The sequence below is a fragment of the Salvia splendens genome, chromosome 17, assembly GCF_004379255.2.
Source record: "Salvia splendens isolate huo1 chromosome 17, SspV2, whole genome shotgun sequence".
In the NCBI taxonomy this organism is placed as follows: Eukaryota; Viridiplantae; Streptophyta; class Magnoliopsida; order Lamiales; family Lamiaceae; genus Salvia; species Salvia splendens.
In genome coordinates, this window is record NC_056048.1 from 26,943,684 (window position 1) to 26,966,267 (window position 22,584).

The window sequence follows — 22,584 nt, forward strand, 5'->3', positions numbered from 1 at the left end:
TTTAAGGCATAGAATTCCAGTGGACTCACCGACATGCAAATACTCGTCGAAGAGGTCAGCCGTTTGCCCAGTAGCAAGTTATCGGATGGCACACGTACACTTCTGCAACGCTGAGAGACTTTGCCGACCGGCTGCGTCTGTACTTGTTTGAAAGTATTCAACACGGGCGGACAATGTGTTGACAATAGGCACAAATAAGCGTTTTGACATGCGAAAACGGCGCCGAAAGTAATCTTCCGGAAACCGCGGCTGGTTGGAAAAATAGTCAGCAACGAGCCTTTCGTTGGCTCCCTCCCGGTCACGATGGATGTATCGGCGAGTTGATCTAGTTGGTTGAGGAGGAGGGGTGGGGGTATTCGCTGCGACATAAGCTTCATAGGCGGCACGATGTTGTTAATAGTATTCTTGTTCTTCGCGCTCCGCTTCCGCAATGAGATGGGTGAAATCCATTTAGGGGTTTGAGTGAGATAGGAAGATGTAAATATAAGTTGTATGAAAAAATATGAATGGAAGATGATTTGATGTGAAAAATAGATGATGAATGTGTGTATTGTGTGTATTTATAGATGATTTTGAGGATAATAAAAATAAAAACAATAAAAAAAAATCCAGAAAAACGGTAAAAAAAACCGGCCAGATTTTTGGGATTCTGAAAATATATTTTTAAATTTTTTGATATTATTTTTGATTTTTTTTAAAAAAAATGAATTTCCAACGGAAATGCCGTTGGCCAATCAGAAGGAGTCACGTCAGCTGCTCGCTGGCACGGACGTGCTTGATGCATCGAGCAGCGCCGCGCCAGCGGTAAGAGCGCAACGGCAGCCAGCGTTGCCGTGCCGCTGACACGGATGGACGGACAGCGTCCTGCTCACCGATGCGGATGCTCTTAATAACAGTTTAATTTGGATGTTGGTTAGAAACAATTATAGAATTTTTTTTATTCTATTTTTATACAAAAAACATACTCAGAAGTAAAAATTAACAAACAAGATAGAAACAGTTACAGAACAAAAAAAAGATGACAAGTCGAAAACCACTACATACAAAAAGCAGCAAACGAGCACAAGAAAATGGAAGTAAAGAGGCAATTAACATCCTGCCATTATTGGCTAATAAATCATCAATAGAGCTCCAAAATAAGTTCATGTTGACATATACTATTACCAAATATAGAACAAAGATGACCAATCACATGAAGCAATTAGAATGTGGAAGAAATCAAACATTTAGCTATTTACAATTTATACACAAATAACAACATCCTGTTTTAGCCCTACAGAAATCAGATTATTGAAGTCACTTCTACAAGGCAAAATTTATTAGTTAAAAATCTCTAGATCAAAGTTCAGAAAAAGTGGAAGAAGAAGACATGATCTATAGACAAGGCAATTAAAGAAAGAAAGAAAAAAGAGGAAGTGTGTATGCAAACAAAAGTAACAAGAAAGTATGATTCAAGGTGCCAAGGGCCTCACAGTTGATGGAAAATCTGTTCTCGGGCCGGCAAGGGACCAATACGCGAGTATGTGCGCTGGATGCTCCGCCACAATCGACCCTCCTTCCAGGTCCTGCTCCATGACTTGTCTCGATGGTATCAGCTCTATGTTCCAGTTCGGCCTCACCATTGCCAGCAGATCCCGGCCATTTGCTGATGCTCGATACCCCTGCACCCACAAGTACCTTAGAGAAGTCAGCTGGAGGGCTGCCATTGCCAGTGCACGCTCGCTGAAGCAACACCCTCTCATCTCCAGCTTCTGCAGGCTCGGGCACCCCTTTGAGAACTCCAACAGGCCTTCATCCGACTCTCCTACGTATCCCAGAAGCATCCATCTCACGTTGCGGCTGTACTGGCCTATGTACCTCAGACCCACGTCGCTCAGGCCACCATGCCGTAGATATAATGCAAACCTCCTCAGTTTATGGCACCCCATTAATAGAGACCGGACTCCATTGTCAAGAGGGAGATCGGTGATTCTTTCCTCTCTGTCCAGTAAGACCAACCGAAAGTCGCATAGGTTTTTCGAGTATGTTCCCATGCACTCCAGTGATGCATTTGTGATATCGGACACGTAAACAGCCAAGTACTCCAATTCTAGACATCCTTGTGCTAGAGCCATCAGTCCTCTCTGAGAGACCACACCTTCGACATCTTCCATGCCTTGTTCATCGGCTCCACGCTCTATCCTCAGTCTTTTCATTTTCTTGCAGAATTCACCCAGAATCTCCAATCCTCTGTCTCCAATGACGTTTCTTGTCTGTTCCATATTGTCATTAAGGTCAGTTTCATTTGCACAAGGAAAATAAATATTGCTACTTCAATCCATTGTATTTACTTAAAATATTATTGTCAGCGAGAATTGAGAAAAACAGAAGCATGATATCAAATTAGTGTAGTTAGATCTACTGCTCATATAAGTGAATCCATCTGCACAAGTCATGAACTTGCTCGAAAGACAACAACTACTCCCTCCATCCCACTCTAAGTGACACATTTTCCTTTGAGATGTCCCACTCTAAATGATACATTTCTAAATATAGAAATGTTACTCTCTTTGCTTTTTCCCTCTCTTACTTTATTCGCTCTACTTTACTCACAAAACAACACTACATAAAATCCCATGCCGAATTAGAAATGTTCCACTTAGAGTGGGACGGAGGAAGTATTAGAGTTCAGGTGAAAATAACAAAATGAAGATATTCACATAGAAATGTCGAAAAAACAAATGTCAGCAATGAAATAAAGCATTAAAAAGATCCATGCATATAGTACCAAGAAGCCACTGTGTGATTAAGACCATGATATTACAAGTACAATACCGATAGGCACTGTATTTTCAACAAAAAAATTGCATATAATCTAATGGGGCACTTCTTCAGACAGATATATCTAGCACATTAACATTTTATCAGGAATAAGGCATATATCTCAAATGGCAAACACAAGCATTAAAATTTACCTCAAGAATTTCCAGGTTAGGGCATTTTTGCAGTAACTGATAGTGGCCTTCAGTATCCAGCAGAGCATAAAGGAGATCCAACTTTTTAAGTCGGGAAGAGACGGGATATACAATGGGCAATTCTGTTTTCCCCAAGTAAGTAAGACCCAAGCGGCATAGCTTACTAGGGAATACAACGTTGGAATACCTTTCCAATTGCTCATTAAAAACACCTTCACCAACCTGTCCTGGGGGCTCACTAAAAGATCCCCCACAGAACTCTTCCAACGAAGCTGCTGCACGGAAGAAACCTATAAGGTCTGAGACATCGCAATCACTAATTTTCATTGAGGCCAACTTTGGGCATCTTCTTGCTATCTGTTCAAGATCTCTAGATCTGACTTTCACGAGATCAGTCATGTAGAAATTCAAACTTTCAAGAACTGTATTGTTCATTGCAAACTCATTCAGCCAATCTCCGTCTTTCTCAATTATTGAGCTCTCTTCCAAAAGCAAGTTTCTCAAATTCCTACACAGAAGAAAAAAATGTTTAGATTGAGCACACAGATTTTCAAATTCTCAAACTAGAGTTAGCACTTGCAATCCACAGTGCAGTAAAAATGATAACTTTATCCAACTTTTAATGTAATTTTCCTTAGTCTGAATTCATCAAGTGATATCAACTAATGAACCTAGCAGAAAGTCAACAAAATCTACCATTGTTAATATTTCTTTATTACATTGGAGCTAATAATTATATGAAATGCATACACATCATAAACAGTTCTTCCTTGACCATATAGCTCTACCAAAGAGACCTTTTACCATAAACATTCATATTTGTTGGGTCATATTTCATATCTACGCCACAGCACTTTGCAGAAAATAATTCCTTAGAAATTTTTAAGTCTAGTCATTCGATATTTCGATTCGACAAACATTGGTATGCATGAGTTTTGCACAGTTATAACCTCAAACAAAACTTTTTCATAAACGCTAACTGAAACCGAGCTTTCGGTTATAACCAGCCTATTCGGTTTTCGATTATCAGTTAATCGATAAACGTTTAACCGACTAACCACCACTATAATCATCATGATCAGCAAGCTTGCGATTATACCAGTGAACTACTACTATTTGGCGTAAAATCAAGATTTAAAATGAATCCGACGAGCTGACTTGGACATAAGAACTAAAAATCGTCGCCATATCTTATTGAAAACGAAAAGTCAAACTTATGCATCGGCAAAACAAATCTGATTTGCTTTCTCAAACAATTCAGATCCAGCAACTACCAGCTAGCATCACCTCAACAATATTAAATATCAGAAATTCATTATGTAACTGTTTTCTTCCAAAAAAAACACATGAAACTCTTCCCAGAGATCAGCGTACTTCAAAAAATAAATTAAAAAACGGAAATTAATAATATCAATTGATGAAGGCTTGAAACTGAAATAAAAAATCAATTCAAAATTAAATCAGATAAAAACAATTAGACAGAGTAAGGGGTTAGGGTTTGTACGTGCAGAATCGGCCTAAGAGCAAAAGCCCATCGGTTGAGAAACCGGAGCACTTATCCAGCCTCAAAACTTCGAGAACCTTCCCGTGCGACTTAGCGAGAAGTTCGAGATCTGAATCCTTCACAATCATACGCCGGAAGTGCAGCACCTTCATCCTCCCAAACGACCTGATAATCTCCTCCACCCAAGGCGTGACGAATCCGCCCCAATCCTCGGGAATCAGGTTGAACATAGCGGCGCGTGGCTTCCCCTTGAGCTTCAGCGACTCCAGGCGCGGGAAGCGCTGCGACAGCCGCTGCGGCGTGGCGGTGTAGCACAGTGCCATCGTCACGTGCTTGCGCGTGATGGCGTCGATCTCGTACCACCGCTTGCACACCAGCGACACCGCGTCCCGGTCGCGCGGGTCCTGCACGTACGGGATCACGCACTCCCCCACCGTGTGGTACGCGCCTCCGCAGGCGCTGAAACCGTTAGGTCTCTTAGATTCCCTCTCATCCATCGCTTGGAATCAGCTTCGCCTACATATTCAGCATATGAAATCAACGATTTGGCTGCGGAGAGCTGCCGGATTGACGAATTCGTCGATCGATCGGAGTGGAATGAATTGGATGAGCGACGGAGAGATCCTGGCGTGGATTTGTGGATTGATTGGAGAGTGATTCTGCTGTGGATGAATGGGAGATTAGGGCAATAGAACAGAGGGAGAAGGGAAGGTTTTCACTTGCTGAAGAAATTGGAGCTCGTGGGAGTAGGGTGGGTGGTGGTGGGGTGGAGAGGACAAAGGAGGCGACCAATTGGGGAAGAGGATGGCAGACTGACACCTATCTAGTTGTGTATATAAATATAGTAATGCATTTATAATATAAGTGTCATTTTTGAAATTATTTTTATACGGAGTATTAATTTTGTAGATATTAATTTTTCCGTATAACTGAACTTAAGAGCATCCGCGTCCACGCGTCCATGTCCATGTCCATGTCCATGCTGCATGCTAAAGGGTCTAATCATTCTATTATATAATTTAAATAAAAACATTTTAATAATATTAAAATAGATTAAAAATGTCGGAATACTATTACAAATTATAAAAAAATTAAAATTTACATAATTAAAATCCTAAAATTTAAAAATTACATAATTAAAATCCTAAAAATTTAAATAAAAACATTTTAATAATATTAAAATGCATTAAAAATAATGGAATACTATTACAAATTATAAAAAAATTAAAATTTACATAATTAAAATCCTAAAAATTAAAAATTATATAATTAAAATCCTAAAAATTTAAAATTACATAATTAAATTCATAAAATTAAAAAAACCCACTACTCGTAGCCGAATTTCACCCAACTGTGTTTGATTATGTCTTCTTGTAGCTCAATGTGGGTTCTGGTATCGCGCATTGTGTGTCTTGTTTTGATCCTCTCGCCCACCGTCGTATGCACACCTCAGCATGGGGGAGACCTCGCGGTTGAGCTTCCCGCTTCATCCTCGTCGTAAAAGTTAGCCGCCCTTGGTCCTTCGTCAGCTATAATCATGTTGTGCAAGATAATACACGTGTACATGATGTCGGCGATATTTTTGGGAATCTGAAAATATTTTTTTAAAAAATTTTGGTATTATATTCAATTTTTTTTAAAAAAAAGAAAGAAAAGAAAATCCAGCAGATAATCCGTTGGCGAATAGAAACGCGTCATGTCGCCTGCTCAGCGGCACGGACGTCGTCCGTCCCAGCGAGCACTGCGGCGGATGCTATAATTAATAAAAGTAAATTGACTATTGAATTGTGGAGGAGTAGTATGTAACTGTAAACTTAATGATATTAATCATGATTTTAATGGACCAGATAGTTATTTAAGTGGGCGTTAGCATTATGTATTTTGTTTTTATTTAACTATCTTAATATTGTCATTATTAATTTTATAAATATCAAAGATTGATTTGTGCATTTTCTTTATAACTAAATAAATTGATAATGTTGTATATGAAATAAATAATGTTAATATAGACTACACGAAAGACATATCCAGTGATAATGCTCAAATAATACTATATGTAACATAATTTTCTCACTATATTTGTACAAATAATGATATTACTTTTGACACAATATACGTACTTGGATATATATAGAGTTGTGATCAATGCCGAACTAATTTAAAAGACCGAACTAGATACCAAATTAGGGCCATTAGATCTAGTTTTTTTTATGTGATGTGATGTGATGTGTTGTGTAAATTATTGCAGTATTTATTACAAGCTCATTTTACTTTATTGTAGTAGGTTTATTACTTCATTGTGATACGTAATACCTTGAAACTACAGTACGTTTTTGCTTATTTCCAGTAGGTTTTGAAGAGATTCAACACATGCTTCATTCGAATTCATTGAACTAAGTTTTTACTTTATTCACTTAAAAAAATACAATTCATTCCAGTGAGTTTATTACTACATTCAAAAATATTATTACTTCATTGGATAATGTATTTACTTCATTTCAGTATGATTTTAAATGTTTCTACACATACTTCATTCAAATAGTTTATTACACCGTTCAATGTGCTTATTACACCATTCAATTAGGCTATCATTTAATTTTGTTGCCATAGCTGGAATTTCGGGACAATCACAGCATCGATGACGTCTACGTCCACGAAACAACATGTATGTACTGGAATGAAGTAATAATCATATTGGAATGAAGTAATATATTCTGGAATGAAGTTAAATCCTCATAACATTTTATAACTTATGAGCCCTAGGCTGAAGTAAAAGAGACTCGTGATGAAAGCGAAAATAATTTATACATTTGTGCATTTCACCCATAAAAAACTAGACCTAAAAATCCCTAACTTGATAAAGTTCTGCAGTTCGGCAATAAGGGGTGGGTTTGCTATAATGGGGCTCTTTTTTGATACTTTTACATAAAATTTTAAAAAATCCCAAACATAAATGTGTTCAGAAATTTCAAAATATATTTAAATAAAATTAGAAACAATTTCGAACATAATGGTAACTGTTTTGAGGGGAGACCTGTCAATTTTTGTTGTATCTAAAATGGGGAACTCAACCTAATGGGTGTGGGGTTAACTTTTTTTATACTCCACTTTACTAAATCATTGATAAAATTTCGGTAGGAGAATATTATATGGAGTATTTATTGATTCTGATAATTAATAAAAAAAAATACATGCATGGTCTTTTTGTTTTGTTTGATTTATCATGATAGTTTCTCATGTATTTCGATTTGATTGCTTTTATTTTAAGGTTCCAAATTGATAAAATTCTAGTAGAGCTCGAAATGTACAACATCCTTTTTAAGATTCTCAAACGATATAAAGTGGTTGTTACCAAATATTTGGACTATAGTAATATGATAATGCATGATCTATCCCTTCACATGGCACTCTATTAAATTCCAAAAAACTTTGACCATAAAAAAGTTAATAGTAATTTCTAATTATTACTCGAAGAAAAAATACTTAAATTTCCGTACATATTGTCCCATATAGCTATGACAAAATTCATTGCAAAACAAACCTTAAACAGTAAAAGTTGAATTATCTATTTATATACTCCCATCAATTTTGTCTATTTTACCTTTTTAATCGCCCTAATAATAATGAAAGTGAATCATCAAAATGAGCCTCAGTTAGATCAGGTATAGTACGAATAAAAATTCCAGTGATATAAGAAAAAACAGAAATTAATTGAAGGTGACTTGTCATTGTATACTAGTATGTTATAATATTTGTTACTAGAAGATCTTGCATCAATTTACAGCTTTTTGTGACTTGATTCAACATTCAAATTTTATATTTACAATCACATATTTTATGTTTTTATGGCCCACTTGTAGTTATTAATATTCAGCATGTAGGCCGATGTTGATTAAACTTTTGGCCAAACATAAACATCACTGTTAATTGTTGCAATAATTGTTTCTCAATGTTGTAGACTACATAAGAATTTCGTTTAATAATTTAGATATTTCTTGTTGACCATATCTAATTGTCGATATTAGGCCACCCGCAACGCGTTACCCGGGTGGCTCGAAGCCCGTTCCTCCGTGACGAGACGCGCGAGACACGTTGCAGCGTCCCGTCTCGTCCCCGGCCCGCCGAGATACCCGTCTCTCCTAGACGGCCCGCGCTACGTCTCGCCACGCGCGCGCGACGTGGCGCGCTCCGACGCCATGCGTGACACCCACTCGCCGCCCCACGAGTGGGTTTCGTCACGCGGACGAAATAAATCATTTTTTTAAAATTCGAATTTAATAAAAATTAAAAAATTAAAATTCAAAAAACGGTAATATTACCATTTGTCGATCGTTTTCCTATTTTTTTATTTTTTTATTTTTTACTCTATAAATACTCCTATTTCATCCTCATTTCACACACAAACACACATCTATTCTTCTCAAATCATCTCTCTTTCAACTCCAATTTTCATCTCAAATCAACTCTTTTATTCTTCCCCCAAAGTTAATCGATCTAATGGATCCATATGAGCAAATGTGTCGAATAATGGAAGAATCACTTGAACAAAATCGACGCCGGGAGGCGGAGGAAGCCGTGTCGCCCCAAAGACGCTCCTGGACTTACATCCATCGTAACCGGGAGAAAGCCGCCGTAAGGTTAGTCCGCCACTACTTTTGCGATAACCCGCATGCGGAAACCGCTATTTCTCCACATCGCAAATACATTGGCAGCCCGGGAAGAGTTCTTCCAAGAAAGGTTCGACGCCGTCGGCCATCACAGCCAAACGACGCTGTAGAAATGTACTGCAGCAATCCGTAAACTTACGACTGGACAAACGGCGGATGTGTTCGACGAATACCTCCACATTGGAGAAAGCACTGGGAGAATGTGCTTGATCAAATTCTGCAAAGGCGTCCGGGCAGCCTTCACCGACGAATTTCTCCGGAGGCCAAGCACGACAAATTGTCAGTTTCTGCTCCACCTTCATGAAGAAGTGCACGGATTCCCCGGGATGCTTGGCAGCATCGATTGCATGCACTGGCAATGGAAGAATTGCCCTGTGGCGTGGAGGGGGTCGTACACTAGCGGCCACAAAGGCACCCACCCCACCGTTATACTCGAGGATGTTGCCGACTACCGACAATGGATCTGACATGCGTACTTCGGGGTCCCGGGATCGAACAACGACATAAACGTGCTGCACCAATCCGACCTCTTCGCCGAAGTTTTGGATGGTAAAGCGTCAGCCATCAACTTCATCGCTAACAACCGTTGGTATAAAATGGGGTACTATCTTGCCAACGACATCTACCCGAAGTGGCCAACCTTCGTGAAGACGTGCAACAAGCCTCTGAACACAAAGCAGACTCTTTTTGCGCAGAAGCAGGAGGCTGCTCGCAAGGATGTGGAAAGGGCGTTCGGGGTTCTCCAAGCGCGCTTCAACATAATCAAAGCCCCGGCTCGTACGTGGTTCATGGAGAGTATGGTCGACATCACATATACGTGCATAATCTTGCACAACATGATTGTCTAAGACGAAGGACCTGAGGCGGGAAATTAGTTCGACCCTAAAGCCCCCGGAAGCTCTACCGCAAGTAGTCCGCCTCGCAGTGGAGTGCATCCGTCTATACAAGAATGGTTGTCTATTCGGGCAAGGACACGTGACTCTACCGCCCACGCCCAACTCCAAGATGATCTAATGGAGCACATTTGGGCAAAATTTGGCGGAGGAAATTATTAAATTATGTATTTTTAATTTTTTTAGGATTTTACAAATTTTATGTTGTAATTTTATTTTATTTAATGAAGTGTGCTTTTATTAATTGAATTTGTTGGAAATAAAAATAAAAAATGAAATTGAATGAATAGTAATTTAAGAGACGGTTAAGGGACGGATAAGAGATGGAGGGTTGCAGGTTCTGTTCCTTAGTTAAGAGATGAAGTAAAAAAGTACAGTGGAGCCTATGAATAGTAATTTAAGAGACGGTTAAGGGACGGATAAGAGACAGCATTGTAGATGGTCTTAGTCAATAGCAGATTCAATGAAAATAGGAGTATTTTTTTAATTATTAAAATGTTTAATCAACTTGCAGACGTGTGACATGGCAAGGCGTGCTCAATTACTTTCCAGTTTCTTGATCATGCAGTTACAGTTGTCCTAAGATGAAAAAGAGAAAAGATAAGAAACACGCTACTCACTAGAGCTGAATATTTTCCTTAAAACATTTTTTATTGGATTTTCCCCCTTAAGATTTATATATCTATAGGCTGCTAATTTTTTTAACCTAAATGAACTTGTTATAAGCAAGAAAAAAACAAATTGTGGATCCCAGATTTGTACCTTACTCCAAATGCTTATTATTTAATATAACATAGGAATATATTTCTTGTCTGCAAATCACACATATTGCATCACAGCAAATAATCTTTGGCAAGGTGGGCTCATTAATATTATTATTATATATATTTGAGACAAAATATTTCATACTATAGGCCTTGGAGAAATTGACTTTATGATCTTAATAATGCACTTAAATTAGTATTATCTAATTTACACTTTCTTTTCAAAGTAACTTTAGTTAGTTGCCTTGGCTCAATCAAACAATGACAGACACACACATATGTACATACATACATATACATATGTACATACATACATATATATATATATATATATATATATATATAGGGATGTATTCATTTCCTTTTTGCATATTTTCTCATTTTTCCTTCTTGATCTCAGCCCCACGATTTTGTCATCCGACGGTTAGATTAGTGCCACGTGTCATTTAATAATGCAGATTTTCCGTTGAATAATGCACACCGACTAATAATGCACCATTATAGTGTAATAATGCAGATTTTCCGTTGAATAATGCACACCGACTAATAATGCACCATTATAGTGTAATAATGCAGATTATCTGGACCGTTGATGAATGAGATCTAACAGCTCATATTAAGAAGAATAAAGGATCTAAGGGATGAATAGGAGAATAACGCTCTCATATATATATATATATATATATCCTATACATGGGTTTTGATCCATGCAAAAGCATTCTTAATACAAAAATGCAGAACCAATCATACAAAGGTAATTTTAGGTCATTGTAAGCTTATTTTTACGTCATTATAGTAAGGATGACATGAAATGATCTTAACATGACCTCAAATCCAAAGTTTATAATATGACCTAAAACTGCTTTACAATGACCCTCCGTGTTTTTGTTTAATTATTGACCATTGGATTGTCAAATCTCATGGTCAGGATTTGGTCTGGATTTTGTATTGAGATCAAGTTTTGTATTGATCATTTTCCTACATACATATGTATATATATATATAGGGATGTATTCATTTCCTTTTTGCATATTTTCTCATTTTTCCTTCTTGATCTCAGCCCCACGATTTTGTCATCCGATGGTTAGATTAGTGCCACGTGTCATTTAATAATGCAGATTTTCCGTTGAATAATGCACACCGACTAATAATGTTTTGATCCATGCAAAACCATTCTTAATACAAAAATGCAGAACCAAGCATACAAAAGTCATTTTTAGGTCATTGTAAGCTTATTTTTACGTCATTATAGTAAGGATGACATGAAATGATCTTAACATGACCTCAAACCAAAAGTTTATAATATGACCTAAAACTGCTTTACAATGACCCTCCGTGTTTTTGTTTAATTATTGACCATTGGATTGTCAAATCTCATGCTCAGGATTTGGTCTGGATTTTGTATTGAGATCAAGTTTTGTATTGATCATTTTCCTATATATATATATATATATATATATATATATATGATTGTGATCAAGATAGAACCATTCTTACGTAGAACCATTCTTAAACGTAGAACAAATGCCAAACGGAGGTCGTTAGATCTTTTAATCCAATGGTGTTGATTTGCACAGCAACTTCCCATTACAACCAAAACTATTATTAATGGGTGAATGCAGAGAAGTGAAAAAATAAAGCATGCATGGACTCTTCTTCGTTTCATTCATTCTTCCATCAACATGTGAGTTTTTTTCACATGTTGAGTCCGGAATGTCGTGAAAACATAGTCTAATATGTATGATTTTTAACAACATAGTCTATGTATATATATGTATATATAAAGGGATGTATTCATTTCCTTTTCCTATATTTCCTCCTTTTTCCTTCTTAATATCAGCCATTAGATTAGAGAAATGGACGGTCAAGATCAACATTGGGTAATTAATCCCGTGTTGCATTATTTGTCCTATTTTGTGCATTATGAGGGTACAATAGTAATCTAATAATGGCTGGAAACCGCTACGAATAATGCACCACATGGTCACGAGTAATGCATATAATTGCCTATATAATGCACAATATGTGAACTGCAATGCATACAAACAAGATGTGTTGTGTTATGATGTTTGACACACGTTTCTTGTTTCCCCTAAGAGTTTAATAAGCTTAGGGGCTAGGGTATAATACGTAGACATGTATGTAATCTTCACATGGTAACGAGTAATGGATATATTTGACTATATAATGCACAATTTGTGAACTGCAATGCATACGAACAAGATGTGCTGTGTTATGATGTTTGACACACGTTTCTTGTTTCCCCTAAGGGTTTAATAAGCTTAGGGGCTAGGGTATAGTACGTACGCATTAATAACAAATTATAAAACGATACGAATAATTCACCAAATTGTCACGAGTAATGGATGTTATTAACTATATAATGCACAATATGTGAACTGCAATGCATACGAATAAGATGTACCATGTTATGATGTTTGACACACGTTTCTTGTTTCCCCTAAGGGTTTAATAAGCTTAGGGGCTAGGGTATAGTACGTAGACATTACTAAATGCACGTATGTAATCTTCAATCTGTTGATTAACTCATATACACAATACCTCTAATAATGCATAATATACTGAGATAATGACAATTAACAGCTACATAATGCACTACCTAAACCAAACAATGCACATACGTATATTCCAATAACAACAATTTGTTAGTAATGTCTACGTACTATACCCTAGCCCCTAAGCTTATTAAACCCTTAGGGGAAACAAGAAACGTGTGTCACACATCATAACATGGTACATCTTATTCGTATGCATTGCAGTTCACATATTGTGCATTATATAGTTAATAACATCCATTACTCGTGACAATTTGGTGAATTATTCATATCGTTTTATAATTTGCTATTAATGCGTACGTACTATACCCTAGCCCCTAAGCTTATTAAACCCTTAGGGGAAACAAGAAACGTGTGTCAAACATCATAACACAGCACATCTTGTTCGTATGCATTGCAGTTTACAAATTGTGCATTATATAGTCAATTATATCCATTACTCGTTACCATGTGAAGATTACATACGTGTCTACGTACTATAACCTAGCCCCTAAGCTTATTAAACCCTTAGGGGAAACAAGAAACGTGTGTCCAAACATCATAACATGGTACATCTTATTCGTATGCATTGCAGTTCACATATTGTGCATTATATAGTCAATTATATGCCTTACTCGTGACCATGTGGTGCATTATTCGCAGATACCAAAATGTGGCAGTTACTTTTCCGTCAAATGTCAATAATAACCCTGTAATGCATACAACCACCTTCTATAATGCAACACGGAACCAGTTTTATAGAATCAATCTGATCCGTTGATGCCTTAGATCTAATGCGTAATATTAAGAAGGAAAAAGGATCTAAGATGTGAAAAGGAGAATAACGTTCCCCTATATATATATATATAGGAAAATGATCAATACAAAACTTGATCTCAATACAAAATCCAGACCAAATCCTGACCATGAGATTTGGCAATCCAATGGTCAATAATTAAACAAAAACACGGAGGGTCATTGTAAAGCAGTTTTAGGTCATATTATAAACTTTTGGTTTGAGGTCATGTTAAGATCATTTCATGTCATCCTTACTATAATGACGTAAAAATAAGCTTACAATGACCTAAAAATGACTTTTGTATGCTTGGTTCTGCATTTTTGTATTAAGAATGGTTTTGCATGGATCAAAACCCTATATATATATATATATATATATATATATGAATAAAAAACAAAAACAATAGTTGATGATCAACTAAGTTAGTAACAATATACTGTGTTATTTTGCCTGTCTTGAATTAACATTCTTATGATATCATCATTAGCTTTCTAACGATTGATGTCTTGTTTATCTAATTAAAACAATGTTTTTGTTAATTGAGTTAAACTTTTATTTCTCATAAAAAATATTTGCTTTTGTGCTTCAACCAGTTGTTCACTAATCCAGCTTTAAGCTTTATTATGTACAAAAAAAAATAATTAAAAAGAATTAGTACATCTTTTAGTATTGTGAGATGACTAAAGACTCATTTTGGTCCTTAACATATTGGGATTTTTTTTATTTTGGTCTAAAACATTATCTTTTGAATTATTCGGTCCCTCACAAATAAAAACGGGTCACATTTGGTCCATTTTGGACGGTTCCATAAAAAATTTGACGGTCAACGCGAATTAACTTAATTTTGACTGGATTAATAATTTTAACACAATAATGTATTCTACCTATTTGGTCCTAAACATATTGACTGGAAAAGGTGTTGAGCCCAACGCCTCTCTCACTTCCTTTAAGTCCATGCTCGACTCTGATTGCTTCCTCAACAATGCCATCACCGCCCCTAATTCGTTCAACCTCCCTGAATTCAGCTCCCTTTTATTCAATCCTTTGGATTCCTCTTCCTTCTGCTCTCCCTCCCAGCCCTTCCACCTCGATTCCTTGCAGCAGATGCCAGCATTTTGACCCCCTAAATCCGTAATGCCCTCTCTCTTCACCGCTAATTTGAGAATGGCGGCTTTGATTTGAGCTGCGACCAGAGCTACTTCCTCGCTCCGGACGCGGTTTCCGCGCCTATGATGATGGGTTTTAACGGATTTAATTCTCAATTTCAATCCAGCGTCGAGTTCTCGACGCGGATGCTTCCCTTTTCCGACGATAACGCCGCTACTGGAGGTGCTTCAAACGCAATCAATTTCGAGGGTTTCGACCCTAGCGGTGGAATGGGATTGAATCCTAACAGGACTAAGCTGCTGAGGCCTCTCGAGGTTCAGCCGCCGGTGGGAGCGCAACCGACTCTGTTTTAGAAGAGGGTGGTGCTGCGGCAGAGCTCGAGGCTGCAGAATTTGGGGGCTATGAGCTCGAAGAGTGACGAGGGCTCGGCAAGCATTGATGATGCAGGGGAGATAGAATTAGGGAGAAAAAGGAGCTTTGATGATGAAATGGAGGATATAGGCGCTGTCGCGCTGATATCTCCACCTTGAATTACGATTCCGATGACCTGTTATTTCGTTTCTTCTTCAGTCATTTTCTTATTGTATTAGATGGTGATTAATTAAATTAAGATTGTAATTAATGCATGAAATTGAATAAGAAAGAAAGAGAACAAAGACACTGTGGATTGGGGCCTTTTTTGGATGGAGGGGATGAGATGATGGATGAACAAAGACAAAATGTTTAGGACCAAATAGGTAGAATACACTATTGTGTTAAAATTGTTAATCCAGTCAAAATTAAGTTAATTGGCGTTGACCGTCAAATTATTGACGGAACCGTCCAAAATGGACCAAATGTGACCCGTTTTTATTTGTGAGGGACCGAATAATTCAAAAGATAATGTTTTGGATCAAAATAAAAAAAATTGCAATATGTTAAGGACCAAAATGGGCCTTTAGTCTCGTGAGATTAACGCATTTTTGTTTTCTAGCCATTTTGAGCTATTGGTTTAAAACTATATATAATTAGCTAAAATAAAAGTATAACTGAAGTTTTTCCTTAATTAATTATTAGTAGTAGTTTATTATTTAATGCTAAAAACTTGCTGGTTATTTTATTTTATTATAAATAATTAGCTTCGATTTAGTTATTGTTTATCTTTATAGATTTTATGTTTCTTCCTTTTTCGTTTGTTGTGCAGGAGTTAATATGGAGTATGTTGTATATTGCAAGATCGATAACTCTATCAAATGAGATCGGCATCGGCGGGTCATGACATTGTTGTGCGCATTTATTATTTGTTATCCTTTTTCTTTTGTTAGCTATTTGTGTTTTTTTTTTTGTGTGTGTCTTTCGTGTTTTGTTTTTTCTATTGTTGTTTAAATTGTCTTCATTCTTGGTGGATTATCTCCTAGCCAATTCCTGCCTCTGAGTATTTATGTATTGATTAAAAAAATTGCAATAAATGAAATAATGTTCAATAAATCTATATTATGTGCAGTTCTTACTTAAATGATTATAGCTATTGTTCTAAGTCAAAAGATGATTATATTAGGCATTTGACTTTTAAGCCCATAAAGTTTAGTTAAGCTATTATAAGCCATGTATAAAATTTGTGCATACGGCATATGATAATTTAAATTGTCTATGCAGCCTACACAATTTTCCCCTTTTCATATAAGATTAAAAAAACATCCAACTTATATTTTAGCATTAGTAGGATTAATAATTGTGCCTATGCGTATGTTTCGACTTTAATTAGTTTTTTTTAGACTTTAATTAGTTTTTTTTTATCCATATCATAATCCATCCGTCCCATAAAAAATAGTCTTCTTTTTTACTTTTTGATTCGTCCCACAAAATTTGTCTTCTTCCAATTTTCGATAAGTTTTTATTATCTCTTATATTGGATTTCATTTTCCACTAATAACACTTTAGCCAATTTTTCTTTTTATCTCTAATACTTTACCAATATCACATTAAAATTTGTGTCGTTCTCAAAGTCCATATTTTTATAGAAAGATCAATTGTGTCGAGTCTATCACAAATTTTAAAACTTGTTTATCTCAACTTTTAAATTTGTGTCAATTTTATAAATTAATTTTATGTATATAATTATTTATAAAAGTTAAAAATCAAATTGAAATATAATATTATTGTATTTTATTTTTCAGAGCAAAATAATAGGATATCTTTTGACACTAAATGTTACGGCTCAACCATTGAGGTGAAATCCCAAAGATAAAATTGATACTCCTACTAAGTTTGAAAAATGTTGGATAAAATTAATAAGTTATAAAAATTGAGATATAATTGATACGGCAAATTCTCCCATCAGTGCGCGCTGGTGTTACGCGCACTCATTAACTATCACTTATTGCAGGATTTATGATACTATTAATTAGGGTTATTAAATTCTAATTAAGTTGATTAAATGTTAATTAAATGTATTCACTACTACATGATTTTATTTTATTTTGCTCTTATGGATTGTGGAGTGCAGCTCATTTGATACAGTTGCAAGAGATTGAGATACAATTAACAAATATTAAAAATTGTGATAAAATGGCTAAAATCACTAAAAATCATATATGTGTGTCATTTACATATAAATATTCCAAGTGTTATTTTGACTTTGACTCAGAAGATTTGAAGGGGATCGAATACTTGTTCATGTATGTCTTTATGATAAAAAAAAAAGTAAAGATGATGTATCTAATCATGATTTAATAGAAAAATACTTTGAATTTGGAATTAGCATGAACAAATTTCAACCAAGTATTTTATGGATTGTGTAATACTATTATTGAGAGATGGGAATTTACGTTATCAAATGGTGTATAGCTTGTTACAAGTTCGAATTTCATCTTTACAAATAAAAATTTCTAAGTTCACTACAAAAAAAATTACCGACAAAGACGCTTTTTTATTCAATTAAGGACGCTATCTATCGTTGCTAAATATATCACCTACACTTTAAAAAGCGTCTTAATCCGTGGCGTGCCAAATTAGAATAAGGACGCAAAGAGGGACCGTCGGTGAATTAATCTTTGAAACGCTTTTAAAAATTGTCCCTATTAATCTTAAGACGCTTTTTAAAAAGCGTCCCTATATGCAACTTAGAGACACTATTGGAAAGCGCTTCGAAGTGCAATTCAGTGACACAATTAAAAAGCGTCCCAAAGTACAACTTTGAGACACAATATATTCAAATTAGGCAACAAGAAGAGTTCCAGCAGCCACACAAAATTCGTTTGAAATATTCTCCCACATCCATCACACCATCAACACATCAGCTAACAAGATAAGAAACTTTTTCAGTGAATCAATACACGATTCGTGTCATGCAGCATCTATAGGTGGCCAAAATTTCAGTGCTCTTTTTTACATGTAGCATTTGTACAATTAGAGTATGCAACACTAAATTCATACATAGTAGATAACAGACAACATATAAGGTAACCCCTGACTTTGTTATACTACTTGTTTTGATTCTAGAGGCCATTTAAGCAACAAAAGGCAACCTTCAACGCTCATTTTCATACCTACACAACCAGTGTATGAACATCTAATACTTATATTGCCATATGAAAAGCATCTATTTACCACAAGCAGAATCATCGACTAGCCCGTTCATAAACTGATCATTTATGGTATGAATTTGATTAGAATGCCTGTTGCAAGTACTTCTGACAAACGATCTTGGCAGATACTGCAGGATGCATAAAGGTTCATCAAAATAACATACTAAAATGCATAGAAAAAATTGCAAGAAAAAATTAGAAAGACTATGGTATAGTAAAATCTAACCTTGATTTATGTCTCACACCTGTATACAACCAAAGATTTTGAGCAACTTCAGCGACGAGCAGCTATCAACAATCAACCATAGACCCTCATTACTAATTTCGCTACACCAGGATAAATCTAAGGTTAACAACTTTCTTGAACATCTGGCGAGTGACAAGGCAGGATAGGGTTCGACCTAGCAAATTTAATGATTTGGCCACAAGCATCAAAGGAAAAATAAAAGAGAGGGTTGATTCGGGTTAAAGATACTTTTGGCATATTATCAGAAAAAGTTCCAACAATAACTCTCCAGAGCTTTCTAGAAATGCTGCCACAACTTCATCACTACATGGAAAAAATTAGCGATATCCAATTATAGTATGTTTTAATGTGCCTAATATACCAATATATACATTCTGCACAACTTTAATCCAGTGAAGCTGCACAGCTTTACACAAGTTTACCAATATATTTTTATCAATATATACATTCTGATATGTATGTACGTACAAGAACTTTAATCCAGTGACGCTGCACAACTTTACGCAAAACTACAAACCTGAATTCATTGCGACAAAGTTTGAGCTTCTGAATTGATCTACACCCATTGGCAAGATACTCCAACTCCAAATCTGTCAAGTTAAGCAGGTTTGAAATGTTTAGCGAACGCAAATCATCACAAGTTTTACCAATGATTTTGAGAGATTTCTCAATCAGTTCGCTGCCGTCAGTGTGAAATAAACAACTGTTAACACGAAATAGATAGGCAAGAGGCACTAACTATATCAACTCACTTGCAATTAGCAAAGTCGAGATCCTTGAGAACCTCAAGCAGAAGCAGCGACCAGCCCATTCACAAATTGATCATTAAGGTATGAATTTCAGCAACAGATATGACTTCCACACAAGTGAACTTCTTAAACGCAGGTAGAATCTGTATTGCGTCAATTTTATAAGCTTAAAGTGGTTAAACGAAGCAATGTACATACTTCATATACATGTTTATACTTTATAAATGTAACGTTCAAAAGTTCAAAGATATCTGCAACAAGAGAGTGGCTAAAGATATCGCAAGTATAAGAAGAATAACAATACCATAAAAAAGGAAAACATAGAAATCAATTGCTTGAAATGAATAATAACTCAGTAAAGAAAGTTTATCGTTCTGTATTTTACCATAATACTTCAAGCAGCAACACAGACATTCAAATGATCAAACTTGACTGCATATACAAGAGGATTGTCCACAACTGCATAAAAAAAACTGGTTTCAAAATGAAAAGCAACAAATGGATTAATCTCACGAGATTACATCATAGGTTGATATAAGAAATTTATCATAACTCAAAGTTACTACAAAAACTATCATTATGATTGGCTAAATCACCAAACTTGATATCTAAACAAATCAGCCTATTATTCACATTCACAAGTCTAATGATTTAAGAAAGCTAGTGTATAAATAATTACATAAGCTCCCTATCATGTCAAACAATGAAACAATAGAGCATATAACAATATTACCCAAGTCTTTCACAATATTAAGCCTACAAAATAGCTTACCTTTTAGAGCCGCAAAGTGCAACGCAGTGAATTCCTCAATATTTGAAACCAATTCTAGCACCATTTTTAATGAGAAACTCCACAATTTTGACATGTCTCCTTTTGCCAGAGGAATATCCATGAAGCAGCTTACATTGTTAGTATACAAGTTATGATTACATAACTTGAATAAAAAACTGCAAATCAAATAATTTAAGCATTATATTGAATTTATAGAAGTATTCCCAAAAATTTATACATATATAAAAGCATGCCCTAGCCCCTAGATCAAATCGACATTTTTTATTTGTTTTAGATTCAGGCGTAAACTGACAGGAGATGCGAGGAGGAGAAATCAGTAGTATTTATAGAACAGGGAAAGGCGACCTGATTGAACCTGATTTTATGAATTGAACCTAATTCATCTCATGAAATCAATTATAATTGAAACATGAGATTAAGCTCGATCTCCCGAATTGAATCGATTCATCTCAATCATTTTAACATTCATACTGACAAACACAACAAAAACGATCTCAACACACCAATGCAATCGAGAATGAAGAATTTCACCTCTTTCTCCTTAAGCTTAGTGAAGAAGCGTTTTGCTTAAGTGGTGAAGATGTTTGGATAACACAGGGAAGGCGATCGTTACCGGCGGTGGAGAACGGTGAAGGAACGGCAGCGGAGGGCGGTGGAGGAACGACGGCGGAGATAGGGTGTTGGGTGAAGGCAGAGGCGATTTCAAATGGAGTAACAGTTGTTGTGGGTTTTATTCCAAATGTCAACGTTAATATTGTTTTATTCCCATTTTTAATTGCTTTTGAAATTTTGGGACGCAATTCATTTCGCCTCTAATTTCAGTAATTTTGGGACTCAATTTGTAATAATTAAAGAAATTTTGGGACGCAATATGAATGTGTGTTTGATTTAAGTTATTCTGAGACATAATTTTTAATGTGTCTCTAATTTAAGGACATCTTTTTAGTTGCATCTCTAATTTTCAAATTTTTCCAACGCAACTAATTGCGTCTCTAATTTTCCGTCTTTAATAACTTGATTTGTTGTAGTGGTTGTTGCTATTATTTCGATTTGGGCGTCGCTATCTTTGGATATAAATTTATCATAAGAAATGAGGGATCATATTACCACGAGATATTTCTTATATTATCGTGTATTGGAATGAAAATAATGAATAAGAAAATGTGAAAATTCTTATTTTATAAAATATGATGGAAATAATTGAGAAAAATAATTCCATAGGTCAAATTCCAAAAAATAATATTTGGGGATCAATGTTATAATGTAAGAAATTATAGCAATATTTTGTGTCGTCCTCATATGCACCAAATTATAGCAATGTTACATGTCCTCTGACACGTCGTGTCAATAAAATTAATAAATTAAAATATTAAGATATAATTGATAAATTGATACATATTAAAAAATTGGAACAAATTTAATAAATTAAAAGATTGAGATATAGTTGATACAATTACTAAATTGTTTAATAAAATCATTTTAAAGATTGAGATAAAATTATACAACATTGAGCGAATTTAATAATTAATCTTACCTATATAGAGATATACATGAAATTATCCTAGGCGATTAATAAACTAATAGCTTAATAATAGTACCTTAGTCACGGTGTTGAATTGCAAATTCAAACATCAATTAATTAAGTTATTGAATGCAACTGCTGCACAAGGTCCAAACAAATTTCATTTTCCGACAGCTTAATTAATTTATAATGCGTATAAAGTAACGTATTAAATGATTCGACGATGTATTACTAACATTGACACTGAAATGTTATTATTGTCTTTCTTTCAATTAAGTAATTCGATGATATATTACAATTTATAGTTGGGTAAACAATTTTTCTTCGATCAAATGGTGTCTACACTGATATGAAGTATTTTCAATAATTGAATAAAAATACATTGAATGAGTGAGTGTAAACTATAAATAAAAAGAAATATAACTCTTGTTTTCATTGGGATTATCAATTTAAATTAATAGACT

General features: G+C 35.4%; 1 protein-coding gene and 1 long non-coding RNA gene across 7 annotated transcripts; both read right to left on the minus strand.

The window, feature by feature from the left end:
- Nucleotides 1–1,201: 1,201 nt before the first annotated feature.
- LOC121775100 (coronatine-insensitive protein 1-like) lies at nt 1,202–5,270 on the minus strand. Its single transcript, XM_042172070.1, has 3 exons — nt 4,459–5,270; nt 2,955–3,462; nt 1,202–2,252 (listed from the first exon to the last, which is right to left on the minus strand). Exons 1-3 carry the CDS (start codon nt 4,953–4,955, stop codon nt 1,452–1,454), a joined length of 1,806 nt encoding a protein of 601 aa, XP_042028004.1. The 5' UTR covers nt 4,956–5,270; the 3' UTR covers nt 1,202–1,451.
- A 13,252-nt stretch (nt 5,271–18,522) lies between these two features.
- On the minus strand, nt 18,523–21,345 carry LOC121773238. 6 transcript variants are annotated; one of them, XR_006044731.1, is made up of 7 exons: nt 21,130–21,345; nt 20,578–20,753; nt 20,191–20,264; nt 19,809–19,948; nt 19,574–19,646; nt 19,036–19,359; nt 18,523–18,937 (listed from the first exon to the last, which is right to left on the minus strand). It is a non-coding gene; the product is annotated as an uncharacterized LOC121773238 (long non-coding RNA). The 6 variants fall into 6 exon arrangements; XR_006044733.1 differs by having other exon boundaries at nt 19,036–19,136; nt 21,130–21,344; XR_006044732.1 differs by having other exon boundaries at nt 19,036–19,210; nt 21,130–21,344.
- Nucleotides 21,346–22,584: the final 1,239 nt, after the last annotated feature.